Here is a 22,294-nt window from a genome sequence, read left to right on the forward strand (position 1 = left end):
CAGTTTGATGTTATAAGTGTTGATTTATCTGGATATTAAAAAATAAATATCAAAATGCCCTACCTCTTGATATTATATTCTGCCAAATTTTGAAAATAAATTAAAATGGTTTATACATTGTTTACTTGGTTTACTATTCCTTGCAGAGAAGTACATATAACCCCAGGTAGTGTAACTTCAATTATTGCACGGGAGATTAAAATATTCTGCAATGTAAATTTGCAAATATTTATTTCATAAAGGGCTCATTTTATTACTTTGTTTGTTTCAATAAATAAACTTTTATTACCTTGTTTGTTCCAATAAATATGCTTTTATTACCTGTTTGATTATATGAAAATATTTAACTTGTTACACTATTTTATAATAATGATTGTTTTCCTAAAAGGTATATTCTACCTGAATATTGCACCTTGATGTTTATTCTAAATATCAATATAGAAAAAACAGGTAGCAATATATTAAATATAGTATTCCATAGGTAGACAAAATATGTAATTGGTATGTGGATGGTTCGCTTAAATATCAGTACTTCTCAGTCACTTGAAAAGAACGGTTCTATAATCGCGCACTAAAAGTTATTATTATTAATTTTAAGAAGTGCGAATAGTGTGTGAACAGTGTTTAAATAAATTTAGTCGAAGAAACAGTGATATGCCTAGACTACGCAAACAATCTGCTCAGCAGCGTCAACGATTGACTGCATCTCGTGTTAATAGCTATCGTGAACGAAATCCCATGGATCTGCTAAGAAACGCAAGTGCATTGTCTACAAGAAGACAGAATGTAGACTTTCGGGAAGAAGAGCGTTCGAGGGATAGAGTGTATCATCGAGAAAGGAGGAGGTCTTCATTCAATAGAAGAGTCGAACAATTACGTAACACTTCCCAACATGCAGTTCGTCGGCAGGATGAAAATTACCGGCAATTCGAAAGAGAAAGGGATTCCTTAAGTCACCAACAGCATAGAGAAGACGAAGCCTATAGATTGATGGAACAAGGAAGAAACACGCTTCAGCACGCCATTCGCAGACAGGACGATAATTACCGGAGTTTGGAACGAGAGCGTGATGCAGTAAGTCATCAACAACATAGAGAGGATGAATCCTACCGAATGGTAGAACAAGAAAGAAACACTCTTGAGCACTCCATTCGGCGACAGGATGAAAATTACCGACATTTGGAACGAGAGCGTGATGCACTTAGTCACCAACAACATAGAGAGGATGAAGCGTACCGATTGATGGAACAACAAAGGAATACACAGGAACACTCGATTCGGCGACAAGATGAAAATTACCGACATTTGGAACGAGAGCGTGATGCAGCTAGTCACCAACAACATAGAGAGGATGAAGCGTACCGATTGATGGAACAACAAAGGAATACACAGGAACACTCGATTCGGCGACAAGATGACAATTACAGGCATTTGGAACGAGAGCGTGATGCAGTTAGTCACCAACAACATAGAGAGGATGAAGCGTACCGATTGATGGAACAACAAAGGAATACACAGGAACACTCGATTCGGCGACAAGATGACAATTACAGGCATTTGGAACGGGAGCGCGATGCAATACGTCATCAACAACATAGAGAGGATGAATCTTACCGATTGATAGAACGACAACGAAACGCAATAGAGCACTCCATTCGGCGACAGGATGAAAATTATCGGTATATTGAACGGCAGCGCGATGCGTTAAGTCACCAACAACATCGAGAGAATGAAAACTACCGAATGCAAGAACAACAGCGCAACACGCTTGAACATTCTCATCGCCGGCAGGACGATAACTACAGGTATTTAGAGCAACAAAGGAATACTATACGAAGATCGCACCAAAGACGTACATCACGTATTCAATCAAGTCAGCAAATACATGTTAGAAATTGTCGTGTGCTTATTCACCGAATGAATCCGGTTAATCGCCAAAATGAAAATGCTCGGCAAGCAGAGAGGATCGCCAATGTGAGACAACAACTTTCCCCTGAATCACGAATAAATGTTTTGGAAATGGATCGCGCACGTCATCGCTCAAGAGTATTCGGTGAGTTTTTTAAAGTTATTAAACATGGTCCAACGGAAGTTTGCATTTGTTGTGGGGGACTTTGGTTTCCAAGCCAAATTAAACTAATTCTAAAAAGTGCCTTCTTAAGAAAATTTCCCAATCTAAGAGAAGTATTTTATCTCTCTGATAAATTTCCCTCCGCTAATGATAAGTACAAATTCTGTAGTACTTGTCATAAGATTGTTAGTGGCGGTAAAATTCCAACCATTTGTCTTTCAAAAGGCTTATCTTTTCCAGACATCCCACATGATTTAAGTGGTTTGACCCCATTAGAAGAAAGATTTGTTTCCCCAAGAATTCCATTTATGAGAATTGTTTCTCTTGGGTACAACCGCCAATGTGCCGTAAGAGGTGCTGTGGTCAATGTGCCTATTCACTTGGCAACAACTGTTAATGTTCTTCCACGATCAACGGATCAGACTGAAGTGGTTCAGGTATATCTGAAGCGAAGAATTGCCTATGAACACAGTTTTATGACAGAAACAATCCGCCCGGCGAAAATTTTTCAGGCAGCTTCATACCTAGTGAATACGGAATTGTATAGAAAACATAACATTCAAATTTCAAGTGAATGGCTAAGTAATATGAGTTCAACTGAGCAGATTCATTTTGTTTCAAATGTAAATGATCAGGACTTGGTTTCTCAGTTGATAAATAATAATGTTTTAGAGGATGAAGTTCAAGAGCTAAATCCACAAGAAACATTATTAGATAATCAAGCTGCGGAAAATATACCCTTACAACGTATTTCAATAGCCCCTGGTGAAGGACAAAGACCCTTAGACATGCTGCTTGATGAGGATTCCGAAGAACTTTCTTACCCTACCATTTACTGTGGTATCAAAAGGAATTGCACTGCCACTGTTGGGAAAGTAATAAAGTCTGAGGTTCGACGATTTGATAGGCGTTGCGCACGCGTGGATAAAGTTTTGTATTCATATAAAAAACTAGAATTTTCACGTATTAAGAATAGCATATCAACGTGTTTGAGAAAAAAAATGGGAGCCAGACAATTTACAGCTGCAGATGTATTAGACGATTATTAGATTAGTGCAACATGATGACGGGTATCACGTCCTGAAGGGCATTCGGTCTTCACCAGCTCACTGGGAAAGTGAAAAGAAAAAAGTTTTGTCAATGATTAGGCAATTTGGATTACCTACGTTTTTCATAACATTGTCTGCTGCGGAATCTCAATGGCCAGAATTAATTGTAATTCTTGTAAAAATTTTAGAAGGTACAGAGATTTCGGAGGAAGAAGCCAATTCCTATTCTACACAAAGAAAGTATGATCTCATACGGGAGGACCCTATCACATGCTCTCGATATTTTGATCAGCGAATTAGGCACTTATTCAAACATTTCAAATCTTATGGTGGTATATTCGATGAGTATAACGTTATTAAATATTATTGGAGAATAGAGTTTCAGCAGCGAGGATCTCCACATTTGCACGGCATATATTGGCTGAACAATGCACCTCAGTTAAATATATCAGATACTACATCTTTCCCACCCGTTATAGAGTTTGTGGATAAATTCATTTCAACAGATTCTAATATCAGAGATGTCGAAGGTATTATTAACGTCCAACGTCACAATCACACAAGATCATGTCAACGAGAAATAAGGGGTCAAAAGTTTTGTCGTTTCCACATTCCACACCCTCCAATGCCAGCCACAGACTTACTGTTTCCACTGCCCGAAGACACAGATCTCGACATACTGAAGATACACAAAGATAATTTTGACAAAATTCATACATTGCTCAACGCAAATCTTTCAGATGAAGATATTAATGAACTTCAGCAATTTGACAGTTTCTTATCTGACAGAAGAATTAATTTAAATAGGGACGAATACATTTTAGCACTAAGATCTTCAATTAAAAAGCCTCAAATATTTCTGAAAAGAACATTCAAAGACAGATCCATCAATGCATTCAATCCAAGAATCCTAACAATGCAAAAATCGAATATGGACATACAATTCGTTCTAGATGCATATGCATGTGTCACTTATATTGTAAATTATATAAATAAGTCCAATAGGGGTGTTTCCCGATTACTGCAAGAAACTATGCATGAAATACGAGAGGGAAATTATTCTGTCAAAGAGAGACTTCAGCATATAGGACACAAATTTATTAACGCCTCCGAAGTGTCCGCTCAAGAGGCATCTTACAATATACTGGGTATGAGTATGTCGCAATGTAGTACTACAGAGGTTTATGTGAATACTTTCCCACCCGAAAAATGAGTTCGGATGCTAAAATCAAGGCAAGAACTGCAAAACCTCGAAAGGGAATCAACTGATATTTTCAAAGCGAACATTCTGGATCATTACATACAACGTCCAGATATATTAGAAAATATATGTTTGGCTTATTTTGCATCGTATTACACATATTCACGAAGATTGAGAAAATCTCGTTCCAATGAAGAGGATGAAGATGATTTTTTTGAGAACGATGACACAAATTTAGATCAAGTTGGCGCTCCCCTTCGACTAAAAAATAATTCGGGATACGTATATAAAAGAAACAATGCGGCTATTGTAAGTTTTCCAAAGTTCAATGTCGATGCAAACAGAGAAGATTACTTTCGTTCATTGGTAATGCTGTATTTGCCCTGGAGAAATGAAGCAGATGATTTGTTACAGAACGACAATGAAAGTACATGTCTTGCTTTAAAGGAAACTATAGAATTAAATAGGCAACAATTTGAGTTATACACGGAAGGTGAACTTGACGAAATCTTATTACAAATACAAGATGAACACAACGCCACATTTAACGTAAACGATAACAATGCAGCAACTCAAATGCTTGATGAAGAATTTCGTGCTTTGGCTGTACCAGAAATAAACCCCGAAGAAAATATATTTGGTTTCGAAAATAATGATCCTGACACAAGAAACGATGTAAGAGTTATAAAGTTACCCTCTTTAATAAGTGAAAACAATCTTCTGAATGACATAAGGACTCTAAATTCTAAGCAACGAAAGTATTTGCATCATATTCTGCAGAATGTTGTGGAAAATAAAATATTTTATGAGTATATTGGTGGTGGTGCTGGTGTTGGAAAAAGTCGTTTAATCAAAGCAATTTATCAATCAATTACACACAGAATAAATAGTATTCCTGGAGTAAATCCCGACTTACCAAAGGTCTTATTAACAGCTCCAACTGGAAAAGCGGCATTTGGCATTGGAGGATATACTTTACATGCATTGTTTTCACTGCCTGTTAATCAGTACTCAGGCGAACTGCGCCCTCTAAGCAGCGATAGCGTCAATTCAATATTGACAAAATTAAGCGATATAAAGCTTATAATTATCGATGAAATTTCAATGGTTGGTTCTAGAATGATGGGATATTTGGATGCTCGTCTCAAGCAGATTTTTAAAACAACCAGTGCGTTTGGTGGCATTTCTATTTTGGCATTTGGTGATTTTAAACAACTTCCACCAGTTGGCGATAGGTGGATTTTTAGTGACAATTCTGCAAACCCGTATGGAATTATAGTAGGTTCAACATTATGGGATTTATTCCATTTCTATGAACTGACAGAAATAATGCGACAAAGAGAAGATTTGAGGTTCGCTCAAGCCCTAAGCAGAATGTCTGATGGAATAATGACAAAGGAAGACGTCGATATAATGAAATCCAGAATTAAAAGCGACACAAGTGATATACCAATGGATGCAATACATTTGTTTGTATCAAACGAAGAAGCAAATAACTACAATGCGCAGAAGTTGCACCAAATACCTACTGAAGCATTCGCATCAAGAGCGCGCGACGTTGTTAAATGTGATTCATTAAATCCTGCACAAACCGTAAACATCTTAAACCAAGTTACAAAATTGAAAACTTCAGAGACTCAAGGACTATGCCGGGAGCTGACATTAAAACAATCAGCAAAGTATATGATGACAATAAACATTAACACATCGGACGGCTTAGTCAATGGAGCTAGTGGAGTTCTAATGGAGATAGAATTTGAACGGGAATCATCCAACCCAAAACTTCTTTGGTTGTTGTTTTCAGATGAAACTGTTGGTAGAGAAACACGGCGAAGGAAGCCTCATCGTTCCGAACAACTTTGGACACCAGTTGAGAAGTGTAGTAGATCATTTCAATTTAAACGAAATGATAAAATCTGTATTGAACGATGTCAATTTCCTTTGGTTGTAGCAGAAGGAATCACTATTCACAAGAGTCAAGGTGCCACATACGCAAAGGTTGCTGTGCACACACAAAGTAGGATGACCAGAGCCGCCCTTTATGTTGCCATAGTAGGACCGTTTATTCCACCGAAATCGTTTCAGGATTCCGACCCAGTTAAAATAGAACTAGATAAGTTAAGGAACACCAAACAATTAAATCTTCATTTTGAGTTTCTCGAATTGGTTGAGAAAGATTTCAAAATATTTTTCCAAAACATTCAAAGTTTTCACGCTCATAAAGAAGATATTTGTACAGATTATACAATTACGAATTCTAATTTTATTTTTTTGGTGGAAACATGGTCCTTCCCAAACAAAAGCTGCAACTTAATGGGATTTTCTGAAATTGCCAGAATTGACTGCGTAAAAGACCCTCAAGAAAGAACCAGAAATAAGAGAGGTATCATAACATTAAGTCGATCTAATATTGTAAATGATATCAGCGTTCTTATGAAAAGGGATCTTTCCGAAGCATGTAAGACTTTGCAGTACATCGTTTTGAAATACAAAGGTATATGTCTAATGATAGTGTATAGAAATGCAAATTTTGCAGAGAGTTCCTTTCGTCAAATTCTTGCTGAAACCATAGAAGAATTGTTGCTACAAAATAACGACAAAATTATTATAGTTGGCGATTTCAACATTTGTCGTCGGAGTACTCAGAATTTAACGGAAACTCTGTTAGTAAGCAAAGGATTTTTTCCACTTTTGGATAGAAATTCTGGCACAACTAAGCACGGAACTCATATAGATTGGGCATTTACTAACATAGCGCCACATGGGATTATCTGTAAAAGTTATTCCACTATACATAGTCATCATGATGGTATAATAATCACGCGATGATAATTTATACGTATGTCGTTGATATTATAATCATTATCGATTCACATACAACAAATATTTATCCTCAATTATTTATCTTTAACTTCATATACATTTTTATGTTTCTTCATAATATAATGCAATTATGAATTGTTTAGATTTATTTTTATATTGTATATATTCGATATAATAAATTATATTGAAATGCATATATGTTCGGTTTATGTTAATTGGCTAATTTTATTTTAGATAAAATCTTATACCTTAATTATCATAAACTACTCCATCAAGGAATAAGCCTTGGCGTGGCGATGGAGCTAAGTACTTTTGAAATCGAAAGGAAACTAATTATTCCATTTTAATTTTACATTTTTCATGGTGGAGGGTATTAAAAGTTCGGCCAGGCCGAACTTAACTACTTTTTTACTTGTTGTATTTGATATTTGACCAAGAAAATAACAACAGCAAAACAATTTGAAATGTTAGTTTCCGAATTGAATAAAAAAAACCATGTTTGCCAAAGGGTTTTAAATTAGATTGGAATCCATTGCTACAAAATTAAATGTAAACGGTCACCGATTAGAGACTGGCAAGAAGTATATTAAAGTTAAAATTATTTTTGTATGTTTTTATTAGTTAGTTTTCTAAAGTTCGTCTAGGTTTGGAAAAATTAAAAATGTAAAACTAAAAAACAATTGTGCACAATAAGGGTGAAGCCAGCAGCACTGGAGGTGATATTTTAAGCAAATGACTTTGTCGCTTTGGGAGAAGTCCTTCGCGAATGTAATGCAGTTTCAAAAGTTACTGAATGCACCAGGTCGTGCATTTGGAGTAAAAAATACGGAAAACATAATTGTAACAGACGTTATAGATCATGAAAATGAGCCAGTGGAGAATGCTGATGACGAGACTGATGTAACTACTATCCAAAATTCTCGATCGCCCAAAAAAAAAAAACAATGATAAAAAATCATCAAGGAAAGAAGAAACTATTGAATTCTTGAAAGAGCAGTATAAACTTTTGGAACAACACAGTCAAGAGTCAGGCAATGCAAACATATTTGTTTGCTGGCTTAGCACTCGCCGCTGCTCTACTAATACATTCTCCACTTCATCCTCACTTGAACTTAAGCTATGTAATGCATTTATAATATTCATTGTTTCACTATATTTTTTATTTTTCCGAAAGAGACGAAATTAGAATTCAAAATAAAAACAAATTTTTATCTTATTTTGTCAATAACAAGGGATTGTTGCCAACGCCTTTTTTAGTTGTTGCCAACTTTTATTTTAAACTGTCGATGTCGCTTCCATGCCTTAGCGTAATACCATTTTTGAATCGAAGCGACGGTGAGGGCGACTTGCACATAAAGTCGACGACGACTATAGAAACGAAAACCGTAATTGGGACGAATATTTCCGTAGCCCTATTTTTTATGGATGATGTGGAGGAGGTTCAAAATGTGCCACGGAGGCATTTAAGAGATGCTTCGAATTTATTTGAAGTACCTAACAACCAGTAAGTATTATTGTATTTTTACATTTTCGAAATAATAAAAAATGATTTTTTCTAGGTTTGTGGCCAATTTTCGTGTGTCGAAGGAAGTTTTTCGGGCTCTTTTGGATATGATGGAAGAGAAGTGGGTGCCCGGTTGCAGAACTACCCAAATCCGCCCAGATTTAAAACTTCTTCTGCTGCTTCCAAAGATTGGCACTCCTCTGGCGAACTCAGATTCTCCTCCATATACTCAACTAGTGACCGCAGCTGTGTAGTTGATGATTTTTTCGTGCTGGAATTGAGAAAATAAAAAATATATATTTGTTGTTCACATATTAAATTGCATTTATTATTTTTACTTACATTTTTGTTTCCATTTTAAATCAAGCAATGTTTATGTTAAAACAATTTTCCTTAATTGTTATCATACGACAGCAAACACACAAGTGATTGATTTTGACATTTGTGTTCGCATGCGTACGAAAGAAAAAAGATAGTGGAACGCAAAATTACACTGAAACGCTTACGTTTTCGTTCGCTTTGATTTTCGTGCAAATTTTCGTTCTGATGGATTTTAGTGGAACGGAAATCAGCTGATTGTCGTGTAAAAGTTGTGCGAACGTGTTATTTCGATATCGTGGAACTGGCTGTAAATTCTCCAATAGAAGTTAATAGTAACAGAAATATTGCAGATGAAGAAGAAGCTGCACGAATTTTGCATAGTATGCGAACAATAGAATCTGTAAATGATAAATTAGAAGCTTCATTTGAAAATTAAATTTCTTCAAATGAGTTATTGTAGGATTCCAATAGAGAATTTTTAATGTCAGGGAATGATGAAAATGTATGCTTTAGTTCATCCGCGGCCCCACAATTACTCGTGGAACAAATTACACTGGTGTTAGGATACTCTCATTTTTATTACTACCGAAGAAACATACAAAAATGGTCGATACCGCCATCAAATGTTATAGAAAACATTTTCCCTAAATGTCACATGGGTTTCGACATACAAACAAAAAATATTCTTAAAGACATTTTAAAAAAATACCCGATTTGTACATTGTTGTTCGATGAGGTAAATATTATACATAATAATGGTAAAGCCACAGCATATGTATTTCTTTTACAACGTCTTTTAAGTAAGGATCCACCCCTACTGATCGGCGTTGCACAAACACCGACGCCAAAATCTTTAGAATATTATGAACAATATCGTAGTTCGGATTTTTAAAGAAGTGAATGAAATTGGGGCAACTACATTTATGAGCATATGCGATGCCATTTCTTACCACAGAAAATTGCGTAAAGCATCAAGTGTATTTTCAAAGTTCATAGAAATTGCTACTGGTTGTATATCACGCCACGCAATAATTTTTCAAAATATTTTGTTGCCTCAAGTCTCAAGGTGTGGTATATACACGCTCGGTTCATACATGTACAACCACATACGAGCGTTGCTGCAAACCCTAAAAGAAAATCTGCTTATTCATATAAAAAATTTAAATTTGAAGACATATTAGCTATATTAATGATGAAGTTGTTGCTTCTATGAATGAGTCTATAGAAATACACAATAAATTAGAATTTGAAGCAGCAAAAGCTATTGTAGTACATATTACGCCTTTAGTTGAGTTATATGCGGACGAGTCTAAGTTTGATTAAAAAAAAAAACAATTTTGAAAAATACAATTCAATTCTTACGCTGCATATCAAAATTAAATGAGAAAAATATTTGGATATATAATAAAATCTTTGCAGTCCATATCAATGTACTCCCCTGTTTTTTATGCCTCGGATTTTATTTATTTATTAAATTAAATTAAAAGCTACAAACAGCGCTTCAAGACATTTTTTACAAAATGAGAACAAATTAACTGAAAAAATTAAAAAAAGTAAAAGACTGAAATATAAATAGTCTCAAATTCAAAAAAATTAAAAAAAAATAAAATTCAAAAAACGAAAATAGAAAAAAATTATCTACTATGCAAACAATATCGCAAAAAAGAAAAAAAACATCATTAAAAAAGACATACGACTAGAAAACAAAAATAAAAAAATTAGTGAAAATCCAAGGTCTAAATACAACAGAAAAGGGAAATTTAGATAAGTGCAATAATACGCAATTATTAAAAAAGAATCAGCGTGGTGATATAGGGGTGGCGTATATGGGAAAGTGAATGCGCAAAACAATGCTTCTTCCTTTTCAAGTCAACCTCATCCCACCCTTGGTGGCCCTGATATCGCTAATGAGGCCCTGGCGTAAAGCTTTTCGAGAATGGACGAGAGCTTCCAAAATATTTATAAAAACACAAATTAAAACGAATACGTTTGAACAAGAACGATTCGAGTGAAAGCAACTTTTTTTACAAAACAGGCTGTTGCTTCGATGTCGGTTCTGCGCTCCTTTGTTTTCTTTTTTAGAAGAATCCGGCCGATGACTTAAGCCAATAAAAAAAAACGTTTTATGTATCCTCACCATTATGTTTTCGGCTGGCTTTTTCGTAAGAAAGCAAAGAAATTTCTTTTGTTGTTCACCCTACGGTCCTTTGTAAACTTCAACAAACTGTTTGTAATAATTTTTCAGGCATAAGTTGAGTTTAGGGGCTATGCTTGGATTGACCTGAAATTTTTACCGCAGGTAGGTATTTGTAACCTGATTACGGCAATGTAATTTTTTTGTGGGGGAAATACCCGGTTACCCGGTTATTCGACCCAAAAGTTCGGATACAACATCCGGTTTATATCCGGTTCTACGTAACCGATATCAATAATACGGGTATCATTTGAAAGCTTATGAAAATATCTATCCAACAAGTGGTCATATGACGGGGTAATTGGAACCTGTTTCGGAGAAATTTAGGAAAACGTGCATTTTTGTATGAGTAATTTTTGAAAAACCCATAAAAACCCATAAAAACTCGAAAATGGACCCATTATAGGGTCTTAAAATCTATACACAATATTATAGCTAACACTATTGCCTTTCCAAAATGGTGTCATATGTGTTGATATCTTTTGTAGTTCCGAAGATATTGACTTTTAAAGTCGTTACTTATGAAAGCAGTTTGAGTGAACCCAAGTTTTGTGTCGGGTTTAACGTTCTTGTTAATCTGCTTTGTTTTTAATTTGGTGTTGTTAGAATATTATGGATCGCGTAGTCGGTGTTGGACATATCCCAGAGGAGAAAATCTTAAGCCCCGGCCGAAGGCCGGCTACTTACAAAAATTACAATTTTTAGAAAAACTATGGATCGCGTAGCCGGTGTTGGACATACCCCAGAGGAGAAAATCTTAAGCCCCGGCCGAAGGCCGGCTACTTTCGAAAACTACAGTTTTTAGGAAACTATTGATCGCGTAGCCGGTGTTGGACATACCCCAGAGGAGAAAATCTTAAGCCCCGGCCGAAGGCCGGCTACTTACAAAAATTACAATTTTTAGAAAAACTATGGATCGCGTAGCTGGTGTTGGACATACCCTAGAGGAGAAAATCTTAAGCCCCGGCCGAAGGCCGGCTACTTACAAAAATTACAATTTTTAGAAAAACTATGGATCGCGTAGCCGGTGTTGGACATACCCTAGAGGAGAAAATCTTAAGCCCCGGCCGAAGGCCGGCTACTTACAAAATGTACAATTTTTAGAAAAACTATGGATCGCGTAGCCGGTGTTGGACATACCCCAGAGGAGAAAATCTTACGCCCCGGCCGAAGGCCGGTTGCTTAAAAAAGCTATAAAGGTCAAAGTCAAATGCATCTAGACTGGAGAAAAATATAATTTAATGAATTCTATCTCTTATATCCACGGAACCACAAAAGATATCAACACATATGACACCATTTTGGAAAGGCAATAGTGTTAGCTATAATATAGTGTATAGATTTTAAGACCCTATAATGGGTCCGTTTTCGAGTTTTTATAGGTTTTTCAAAAAGTACTCATACAAAAATGCAAATTTTCCTAAATTTCTCCGAAACCGGTTCCAGCAACCCCGTCATATGACCACTTGTTGGATAGGTATTTTCATAAGCTTTCAAATGATACCCATTTTATTGATATCGGTTACGTAGAACCGGATACAAACCGGATGTTATATTCGAACTTTTGGGTCGAATAACCGGGTATTTCCCCCACAAAAAAATTACATTGCCGTAATCAGGTTACAAATACCTACCTGCGGTAAAAATTTCAAAATGATCCGAGCATAGCCCCTAAACTCAACTTGCTCCATTTTTCAAGTTCTGGAACATAACTATTAAAGATGGATTATCCGATCTCTACATCCCTGACCATAGACTGCGTTCATATCCTCATGGCTCCGTATTCTTGTATTCTTTTTAGTGACGTAGTGTTGATAATATATAATGCCAATAATAATATACCGGCAGTAATAATATTGAATATTCAATAATATTATATTATTATAATAATTATTAAAAATATTTTGAAAATTAGAAGAAATTTTTACGCCGCTTATTGTTATCTCGTACGTATCTGTTGTGGGGCGGATATACGCGTTTCTGAACCTTAAAAAACTGAATTTTAGAGTTGTGTGAAAAAGAATAAAAAACAACAATCAAAATTATACACATATATACATTGTAAGACTCGCCAATTTCATAAAATTTTACGAACGAACACTTGTCACTTGAGGATAACTTTAAACTTAAAAGCGTATTATAAACATTTGGATTTTGTGATGTTGCAGTCATTCTACGAATTGCCCTTCCATCTGCTCGTTCCGCCAAACTTAAAATTGAGATTCCAATTACCAAAGCCATCACCCTTTTTTATTTTTAGCTGGATACTTGTTTCATATTTTCTTGTAACCGGAGGTAAATAATTGAGATATGAGGAAAACCATGGAAATAACTTATATTATTTTAGGTATTATATATGATGTTATTGTGGAGCCGCCTAGCGTTGGTGCTACAGTTGACGAAAACGGTCATTCGCGCCCCGTGGCTTTTATGCCATATCGTGTAAATGGTCAATATATTATGGAAGGATTAGCGAGTAGTTTTCTATTCACAATTGGCGGTATTGGATTTATAATTATGGATGTGAGCTCCAACGCCCTTGGAAAAACAAAGCTAAATAGATTGTTGTTGTCATCAATGGGATTCATATTTATCTTGGTGTCATTCTTTACTACTTGGCTCTTTATGCGTATGAAGCTTCCAAGCTATTTACAACCTTAAGTGAACCTTTTCAGTATTTTCGAAAAATTAAAATATAATACTATCTTGAATATCTCTAAATATATTCCATATAATGTTTTCAAAATGTTTTTTAATAATCCTTTAAATAGTATGGGAATACAAGCTGAGCCCGATGCGCTTCGAAACTCCTTTCAGTTTGTATGCATTCAAAAAAAAAGTATTGTAATACTTTAATGCGTAAATAAACAAATAGCTCGGTCTACCAACGTGTGAACATGACAGGAACAGCTGACCATGAGAAAAGCAGGAACATGCCAAATTTTGTCCGCATATACGAAGGGTTTATCCTTCGGATTTATTAATTTCATAGCAAATGTCAAGCGTGCAGGAAACTTCCATCTTTAGAAGTAGGCATTTTTTGGGCACCAGATTTCGTCTCTCTGAATTTCTTTGGAATTGGACATACATATCGAGTTGGGTGCATTAAATATGTGAAATCGACCGAAAATATATATGGGAGTTACATACAAATCTGAACCGATTTTAATATAATTTGGCAAATTTATTTGTGTACCAAATTTAGGCACTCATGCCGAATTTTATTGAACTCGGACATACGTATTGTCCGAAAATATATATGAGAGCTATATCCAAATCTGAACCGATTTCAATATAATTTGACAAATTTATTTTCTGATCAAAATCCCATTACATATTCCAAATTTCATTGGAATCGAACATACATATCGTGTTTGGTGCATCAAATACATGAAATCGGCTGAAAATATATATGGGAGCTATATCCAAATCTGTACCGATTTCAATATAATTACCTCCGATTCTGATGCTATATCTCCAGATCCAAGTTGAATTTCAAAGAAATGTATAGCCCATGTTACTTTCAGGCGATGTTGTAGTATACTTGGAAATTTTCAAGAAAATCTGTTCAGCGGTTTTCGAGTCCATAAATTACAAACAAACAAACATACATTTTCCTCTTTTATAGATATAGATTTTACAGTGAAATATCCCTTGAATTATTATTAGTATTAAATAGATAAGAGTTGCCTTGTTTAATTTGAGTTTAAAATCAGCCGAATATTTGATAACATTTATCCTTATTTATACACATATCGCTCATTTGTTCAAAGAGTGTCATATAGGGTTTCGAGAAAACCCCATTTCAAGACTGAGATTATCACAATAAAAGCAACATAACTACATGGACTATATAGGTGATTTGCAATATGAAACATGGTTGGCAGAATTATGGTGCTTCATTATCTCAACATCCTGTTTTATAGATTTATGCCAGCATACAAGTAGAAAAAGCTGCAACTCCTTGGGTTTTACAGATATCAACATGAATTTTTTTAGAAAGATAAGGTAAATTTCACAGAAATTGCAACATGAAAACGTTTTTTTTTTTTTTTTCAAATATGCCACTCCGAGTAAATGAGCGGTATGAACATTTTAGCACAGTTTGACTTTCAAGTCTTTCTATATTCCCTCGTATGAGATTTAAAAATAGTTTTAAGCAGTTCTGATATCGTTGTAAAGATAAAAATAGCATCTTTCGAGTGGTTCCTGTTTTTTACAGATTTGCCAGGCATGTCACAGGAACGAATTCCAAAAGAAAGAGATTTTAATTCCCTATTTAGCTTCTTCAGAAAACAAAGCATTCTTTCAATTTGAAAACACTTTGGATTTTGTATTTTCGTAGGGATTTGTAACTTTAAAACACTTTCAAGTGATAAAAATGTTTTAATAATAAATACATAATTAAATTTACCTTTTTAATATGTTTATTAAAAATAACAAATTTTAATTGCTGATGTTGCCGCACCATTTTTTCTTGAAACCAACTTTTTATTCCAATTCAAATAATTCATTTGTGAAAACTAAACACTCTGGCCTTACGAATGATAAGTTGAAGCAAAGATAAAAAGGAGATATTTTGTAAATGAGTTTTGAAATGTTAATTAACGTTTTATTTATTAAGGGGCAAGCACAGGAATTTATACATAAGTTAAAACTAACTCGTTATTAAAATGCACTGGGGTAGGGTAAGGAGCCCGAAACATCTCTAAAATTCATTACTTCATTATTTTGCGCCTCAATTACTGAAAAAACTCCCTGCATTGCGTAAAAATTAAAAAAGCTTTCTTTTCCCAAAAAATATCTTAAACAGAATATTTGCACAAATACTATTTATACAGTGTTTTTTTAATAATGCGGTTTGTTTAGATTTGATAATACATTCGATCTTTCATTCCTCTAATATTGCAATATTCACACTGAATAATGAGATTTTCGTAGTTCACCAATTCGTACAGAATCCGAAGAAGTGAAACAAAAAAAAACGATTTTGAATTACGGAATGCAAACCATTCCGATTCGATTCTGCAACATGCCTGTTAGTTATATAATAGCGTAAAAGGATAAGAAATAAAATTGTATTGATGTATATATTAAGATATTGTGAATACATACAGCTAATATTAGTACCAAAGTTTTCAAATCTGTAATTCGTATTACAAGTTTTAAAGTAACCATCGAATCATTGTGTTGAAGAATTTTAACTTGGGCCTTGTCCAATTTTATACATAACATAGTAATGAAATTCATTCAACCTTTTTGTCTTCGACTACTGCATTTTCTGAAACAAGGCTATTCGTTGCGACCATCTTGTTGGGTGGGGGTGCAGGTTGTATAAATCCCAATCGTGCACTTGATATTGTAGTTCCAGGTTTGACAGGGTTAAACGTCATTAAGTTTCCAAATAGAACGTGCTGCATTATAGGGAATTTCGACAAAATCTGAAAATATATTTATATGTATATATATTATAATTCGTTGGTACCTTATCCATGTGACCGATCTAGATACGGTTCCTATTTTAAACTTTATGTCAATATACAATTTTTTCGTAGCAGTATATTTTTGCATAATATATAAGGTTGTTGAAAATTGCCTATTGAGACATATATTACGATTTATTCGTTTTATACTCACTTCTTTCTGATACATTTTAACAAGTCCAGAGTTTATTTTGGCCCAAGAAGGAACTGCGGATATGCTCCACAGCTGATATGAGTGTTCTGCGAAATGACCCGTTTTCACCTGCGTTACAATAACGGTCAATGTTATGATACAATGTCATAGTTATTAGGCCCTTGTGTGATTATAATATCTTGTTTACCTGTTTTATAAAATCTATGCAGGCAATGAACATGTAATCATTTTTCATTGCATTTATAACTTCATCGTCCAAAAACTTTTCTGGGGTTATTGGGCTCTTACCTACAAATACATAACCAAATAATAAAAAAATAGTATAGCAAAATAAACGCAATTGCCTTACATGCAAGTTGGGCACTGCCCCAAATAAATGGTACAAATTGATAGTCATCTAATGACCACACACCCTGACTACCAGCAGGCTCCATTCTATAGGTTTTTTGAAGACGTCGCACAAATATCAAATACGTGTTGAATAGACGCAGAGCACAGGAAACATTGTCTTTTTCCTCTAATATACCACCTTTGAACAAGGAACACATAAAGAAAATAAATGAGAGTTCATGACCTGTGCCATAGTCGATGCGGACTGAATTTCCGAACGATTCCGAAAGATAAAACCCCAATTCTGTTACAAGAGTGCACTTTTCGCTCGGTATACAGCTTTGAAGTATGAGAAATATTTCCTACGAAAAAATTTAGAATACTCTGGATGAAAGCAAACCTATATCATGGTGCTTACATGATTCATTTTACGTGACCATGTGCGGAAAGCTTTATTTCCAAAACGTTGCGGTTGATCAGTAGGTGGAGTCTCATCAACCATACTGTTAAGTTTCTCAAATATCCCCAATAACTTTTCCATTTGCGGTGAAATGTATAAATCATCTGAGATTTTTTTTTCCCTGGATGGCCGTACTTATTCCATTGATGAAGCCAATCAAATCATAGTACGCCTCGGAACGCAACCACTTTTGGAGATCTGCTTCACACTTGACACATTTTTCCGGCTGCCCGGCTCCTGCCAATTCCACTAAAAAAATAACATTAGGTTGTATTCTATGATTTCATTTGTTGAACTGGATTATTTTACACGGTATGTTTTTGGGATCCTGAACTACCATATCCATTTTCTATAGCTGATTTTCGTAATCCTGTTATATTGCAATCTACGACGTTTTTATGCAATTGAACTTCTTGAAAAAAAAAAACATAAATTCTGCGGTCTTCTTCTTCATTCTTAATGTCACTCACATTGAAACATAGCTCAATTATAAGGGGGACCTTCAAGATTAGCTGCTTGCCAAATTTAATGTCAAACAAAAATCAATAGGAGTGTTCGTTTACAAGTTTACTCACGTTTTTACTGGAATCTGTTCGTTTATCCAAAAGTTCATTATGTGAGAGCGCAATGAGAGAGACATTTTGAGAGATGAGTTACTGAGAAAATGTCCCCAGCAGGGCTGCCATTTTTGCCGATTTATCGGCATTTTGACGATTTTTTACCCTAAAAATTAGACGTGCTGATTAAAGCTGTAATTAAAAAAAATTATTTTTGTATTTTTTAACCGTCTGCAGGCATCAGATTTGCATTAATTTGCAATGGAGATGCCTGACACTCTTCCTGATATGGAATACGACGTACCCGAAGTTATTGCATTAACTTCAAATTCATTCCCGCCATTACCAACAACAAACAAACAACCTAAAGACTGCGATCAAAATGAAAGAAAAAGACAACGTCTTGAAATGTGCAGTCACCAGTGAACATAAATATTGCCGACCTAAGAGAACGATTATTGAGTCATAATCCTGATGATCCTAATTAATTTCGAAATTTCGGCAGCTCCTGCCGAAAACAATGACAACGCAAAACCCCGCATAACCAGAGATGGGAGACACAAATCAAAAATGTCTTGGTGCCCGCCAATTTTTGTCTTCAATGTAAATATGATGACGTTGATTGAGTCGCTTAAAGCATCAATTCCTCAATCCTCTTTTAAAATTAAAAACATAAACAAGACAAAGAGCAAAATATTTCTGTCGGATCCAAAAGTTCATGCTTCTATGATGGTTATACTGAGGGCAAAAAAACATAGACTCCTATACATTCACGCCAATAGAGCTGAAACAAGATTCAATTCTGATCCGGGATCTCCACGCATTTTCAGACATACAGGAAATCAAAGAAGAGTTGGACAGTCTAGTTCCTGACACAGTGGCAAATGTTTCAAAATTCAAAACCTCAATGTCTATAAAGAAAAACATTGACACTGGCTTATTTTTGGTATCCTTATTGCCAGGGAAAAAAGCTAGTGAGATTACACACATAAAAGAACTAAATACAAATACAAATTATCAAATGGGAAAAACCGAAGAAAAGAGATCGCGATCCTCAGTGCCGCAGATGTCAAGGCCACGGGCACATCTCCCGCAACTGCAATTGTCCATATAGATGTGTTAAATGTGACCAAAAACATCTTCCCGGTGAGTGCCAGCGAACTGCTACAGACTCATCAGAACCTTACTGCGTCAATTGCGGTAAATTAGGCCACCCGGCTAATTGGAGAGGTTGTCCGTCTTATAAAGCCTATGTCGCAGCCAGACGGAAAAAGTCGCCAACGCAATGGAAATTAAATCGATCGCTCAAAATAACGTGAGTAGAGCACTGAACATGTCTATATTATCTCCGGGTAAGACGTTTGCCAGTCATTTTAAAACACCTGTAAAGGGATCAGAAACTTCTCAAAAGCCACCTCTAATACAACAATTCCTTGAACTTGCCAATTTATTTCTAGAGCCCGAAGTGCTTTCTCTAGAACAAGAAATTGAAATATTTCTAAACACCTTCCAAAAAAAGTCAAAGGCAGAAGCAAAGCAAGAATTCCTAAGGCTTCTCACAAAAGTAAAATCTATCTATGGACCATAGATCCTTTTTATTTCTCACACTCAATGTACGCTCACTAGTTGATTCTAGTAGACAACTTGAATTAGAAAATATGCTCCATCGTGAGAACATAGATTTTGCTTTTATTCAAGAATGCCATCTGCGGAACAACAAGAAAATGTGGATTAATGACTATAACTTTATATATGACAACTCTTCTGTTGGAATTGCAGTAATTGCGAAAAAAACATAAAATTTTCCATAATCCCTTTTAACGACGTCGGTATTGGTACGTCGTTCATTCAAATAGAAATATTGAGAAATAACAACACCTTTAAATACCTCATTGGCTCTGTCTACATTCCTTGCAGTATGCCAGTAAACTCTCTTAGATCAGATTTAAACAAATTGCTACAACTTTGCAAAAACTTTGATGGATTTATTCTTGGAGGTGACCTCAACTCAAAAAGTAACTCATGGGGTGATCTACATGAAAATTCTAATGGCAAAAAGGTGCGCGCATGGTTGGCTGATAACTCACTAGAGGTTACACGTCTTTGTGGTTCCACTCCATCGTTCCCAAATGGTTCCTCATTCTTGGATCACTTTCTAATTTCCTCTCATTTGGTCGAACCCGGGATTCAAAACTGCAATATACAAACGCTGCCAACTTTCTCCGATCACTTTCCCATTAAACTGGCATTATCATTTTATTGCACATATCTAATTTTGAGACAGCCAAAGTTTTTCACCTCATATAAAAACACAAATTGGAACAATTTTCGACAAGAGCTAAATTTAATGTCAACGCAAATTATGCCGCCAATTAATAGGAACCTATCAAATGGACAAATCGACGATGTTATCGAAGACTTTAACTGCGAACTTCTTCGAATTCACAACAACCACTCACAAAAAATTGCCCTAAATATCCATAAACCGCCTTTCTCCGATAAAGTTCAGAATTTTCTCAAAGTTAAACATAGATGGCAGAAGGAACTAAAGAAGATTTACCACCGTACTGGAAATAGGAAAAGCCCTAAATACACTATGCTTTCTAAGCAAATCCAACTTCTTAAAATTATCATTCAAAATCTAATCAATACTGAATCTGCGCAGGCGTTCAGTAATAGATTGAAAACTATCAAACCCGGGCCACCAGCATTTAAAAAAGTAGCTCAACTTACCGGCAAAAATAAATCATCATTTTGCGAAAAACTTCAAATAGGAAATGAAACCATTACGGAAATTTCCGAAATTGCTAATAATTTTAAACAATTTTATTCTGAAATTTTTCAAGAAAATGTGCCCACAAATCCTGTAGATGATCTTAGCTCTAGAGTCACAGCATGCATCAACGCCGTTCCACCGCTCATCTACTCATTTGATGATAACTTCAATTAATTAAACAATCCAGACTCTTTTCACTTTACCAATCCTGAAAAGATAAAAATCGCAATTACTAAAATCAATTGTAAAAAATCAAGCGGCCCTGATGAGATTTCCAATTTTCTCATTAAAAAGTTCCCAGATAATGTTATAAATCTGCTTACATGTCTCTTCAACAACTGCATTAACAATGGATATTTCCCATCACTCTGGAAATTGGCGAAAATATTCCCATAAAGAAGAAAATAATTAATGACAACACTTTGAGCAATTTTCGTCCAATATCACTATTGTCCAACATCGGGAAGTTATTTGAGTCGGTCCTAAAAGAAAAAATGGAAAACGAATTACCAGTTAGTCCAATCTCAGCATACCAATTTGGGTTCAAGTCTGGCCATTCCACACAACACGCGCTTCTAAAGCTCCACAGTGATATAACATCAAACCTAAGGAACCAAGTGTCTACTGTAGCGATTTCCTTAGACATACAAAAAGCATTTGACTCGGTATGTCACACAGGAGTACTTTACAAGTTAATCGAAATTGGTATAGACCCATACCTGGTCAAGTTGATGGCAAGTTTTTTCACTGCACGAAAGTTTTTAATTAATATCAAAAACACGTCGTCAGCCACGGGTTTAGTAAACAGTGGGGTGCCGCAAGGAAGTATTTTAGCCCCTTACCTTTTCAATATTTTCCTGTATGACTTCCCCCATATCGGCCAAGGCTCTCAAGCGATTTTATATGCCGACGACTGCTTAATTTACGCACACAACATTTCGCCCAAGAACGCCTTACAAAACGCTAGAACTCATCTCCTAATACTTACATATACAACACGTCCAGGGTTGTGCCTTTTTGTAAGTATATCCAAAACCACCAGAAGAAATTCGTGTAAAAACTCGAAACCCATGAAAACTTACTAATATATATATATATATATATATATATATATATATATATATATATATATATATATATATATATATATATATATATATATATATATATATATAAGCTCTAAACTGTACCTGAGCGTTCGATTTACTTAGAATCGCATTTCAAACCTGTGATACAATTTATACAAATTACATTTTAGTAATAGTCATTTAAATAATCTCCATAGACTACTATGATCCCTGTTAGTCAATTACTTAACAGAACTTTGTTTGTTATTTAGTTCTTATGTTTGCTTTTATACCTTTATTTATT

At 35.1% G+C, this 22,294-nt stretch overlaps 3 protein-coding genes across 3 annotated transcripts; 2 read left to right on the forward strand and 1 right to left on the reverse strand.

Moving 5' to 3' along the window:
- Positions 1–446: 446 nt before the first annotated feature.
- LOC109613456 (trichohyalin-like) lies at positions 447–8,902 on the forward strand. Its single transcript, XM_059129774.1, has 3 exons — positions 447–2,053; positions 8,402–8,648; positions 8,704–8,902. The coding sequence occupies exons 1-3, from the start codon at positions 655–657 to the stop codon at positions 8,900–8,902; spliced, it is 1,845 nt and encodes a 614-aa protein (XP_058985757.1). The 5' UTR covers positions 447–654.
- Positions 8,903–12,947: 4,045 nt separating this feature from the next.
- Positions 12,948–13,909, forward strand: LOC101893996 (putative oligosaccharyltransferase complex subunit CG9662). The gene is made up of 2 exons (XM_005187759.4): positions 12,948–13,458; positions 13,511–13,909. Exons 1-2 carry the CDS (start codon positions 13,323–13,325, stop codon positions 13,822–13,824), a joined length of 450 nt encoding a protein of 149 aa, XP_005187816.1. The 5' UTR covers positions 12,948–13,322; the 3' UTR covers positions 13,825–13,909.
- Positions 13,910–16,234: 2,325 nt separating this feature from the next.
- Positions 16,235–18,066, reverse strand: LOC101893822 (serine/threonine-protein phosphatase 2A activator). The gene is given in 7 exon segments (XM_005187758.4): positions 16,235–16,604; positions 16,801–16,908; positions 16,988–17,088; positions 17,150–17,492; positions 17,549–17,698; positions 17,700–17,839; positions 17,900–18,066. Coding segments are annotated over 7 exon segments (1,074 nt in total). The 5' UTR covers positions 17,937–18,066; the 3' UTR covers positions 16,235–16,409.
- Between the last annotated feature and the right edge of the window lie 4,228 nt (positions 18,067–22,294).

The sequence above is a fragment of the Musca domestica genome, unplaced genomic scaffold (genome assembly GCF_030504385.1).
Source record: "Musca domestica strain aabys unplaced genomic scaffold, Musca_domestica.polishedcontigs.V.1.1 68, whole genome shotgun sequence".
Taxonomy (NCBI): Eukaryota; Metazoa; Arthropoda; class Insecta; order Diptera; family Muscidae; genus Musca; species Musca domestica.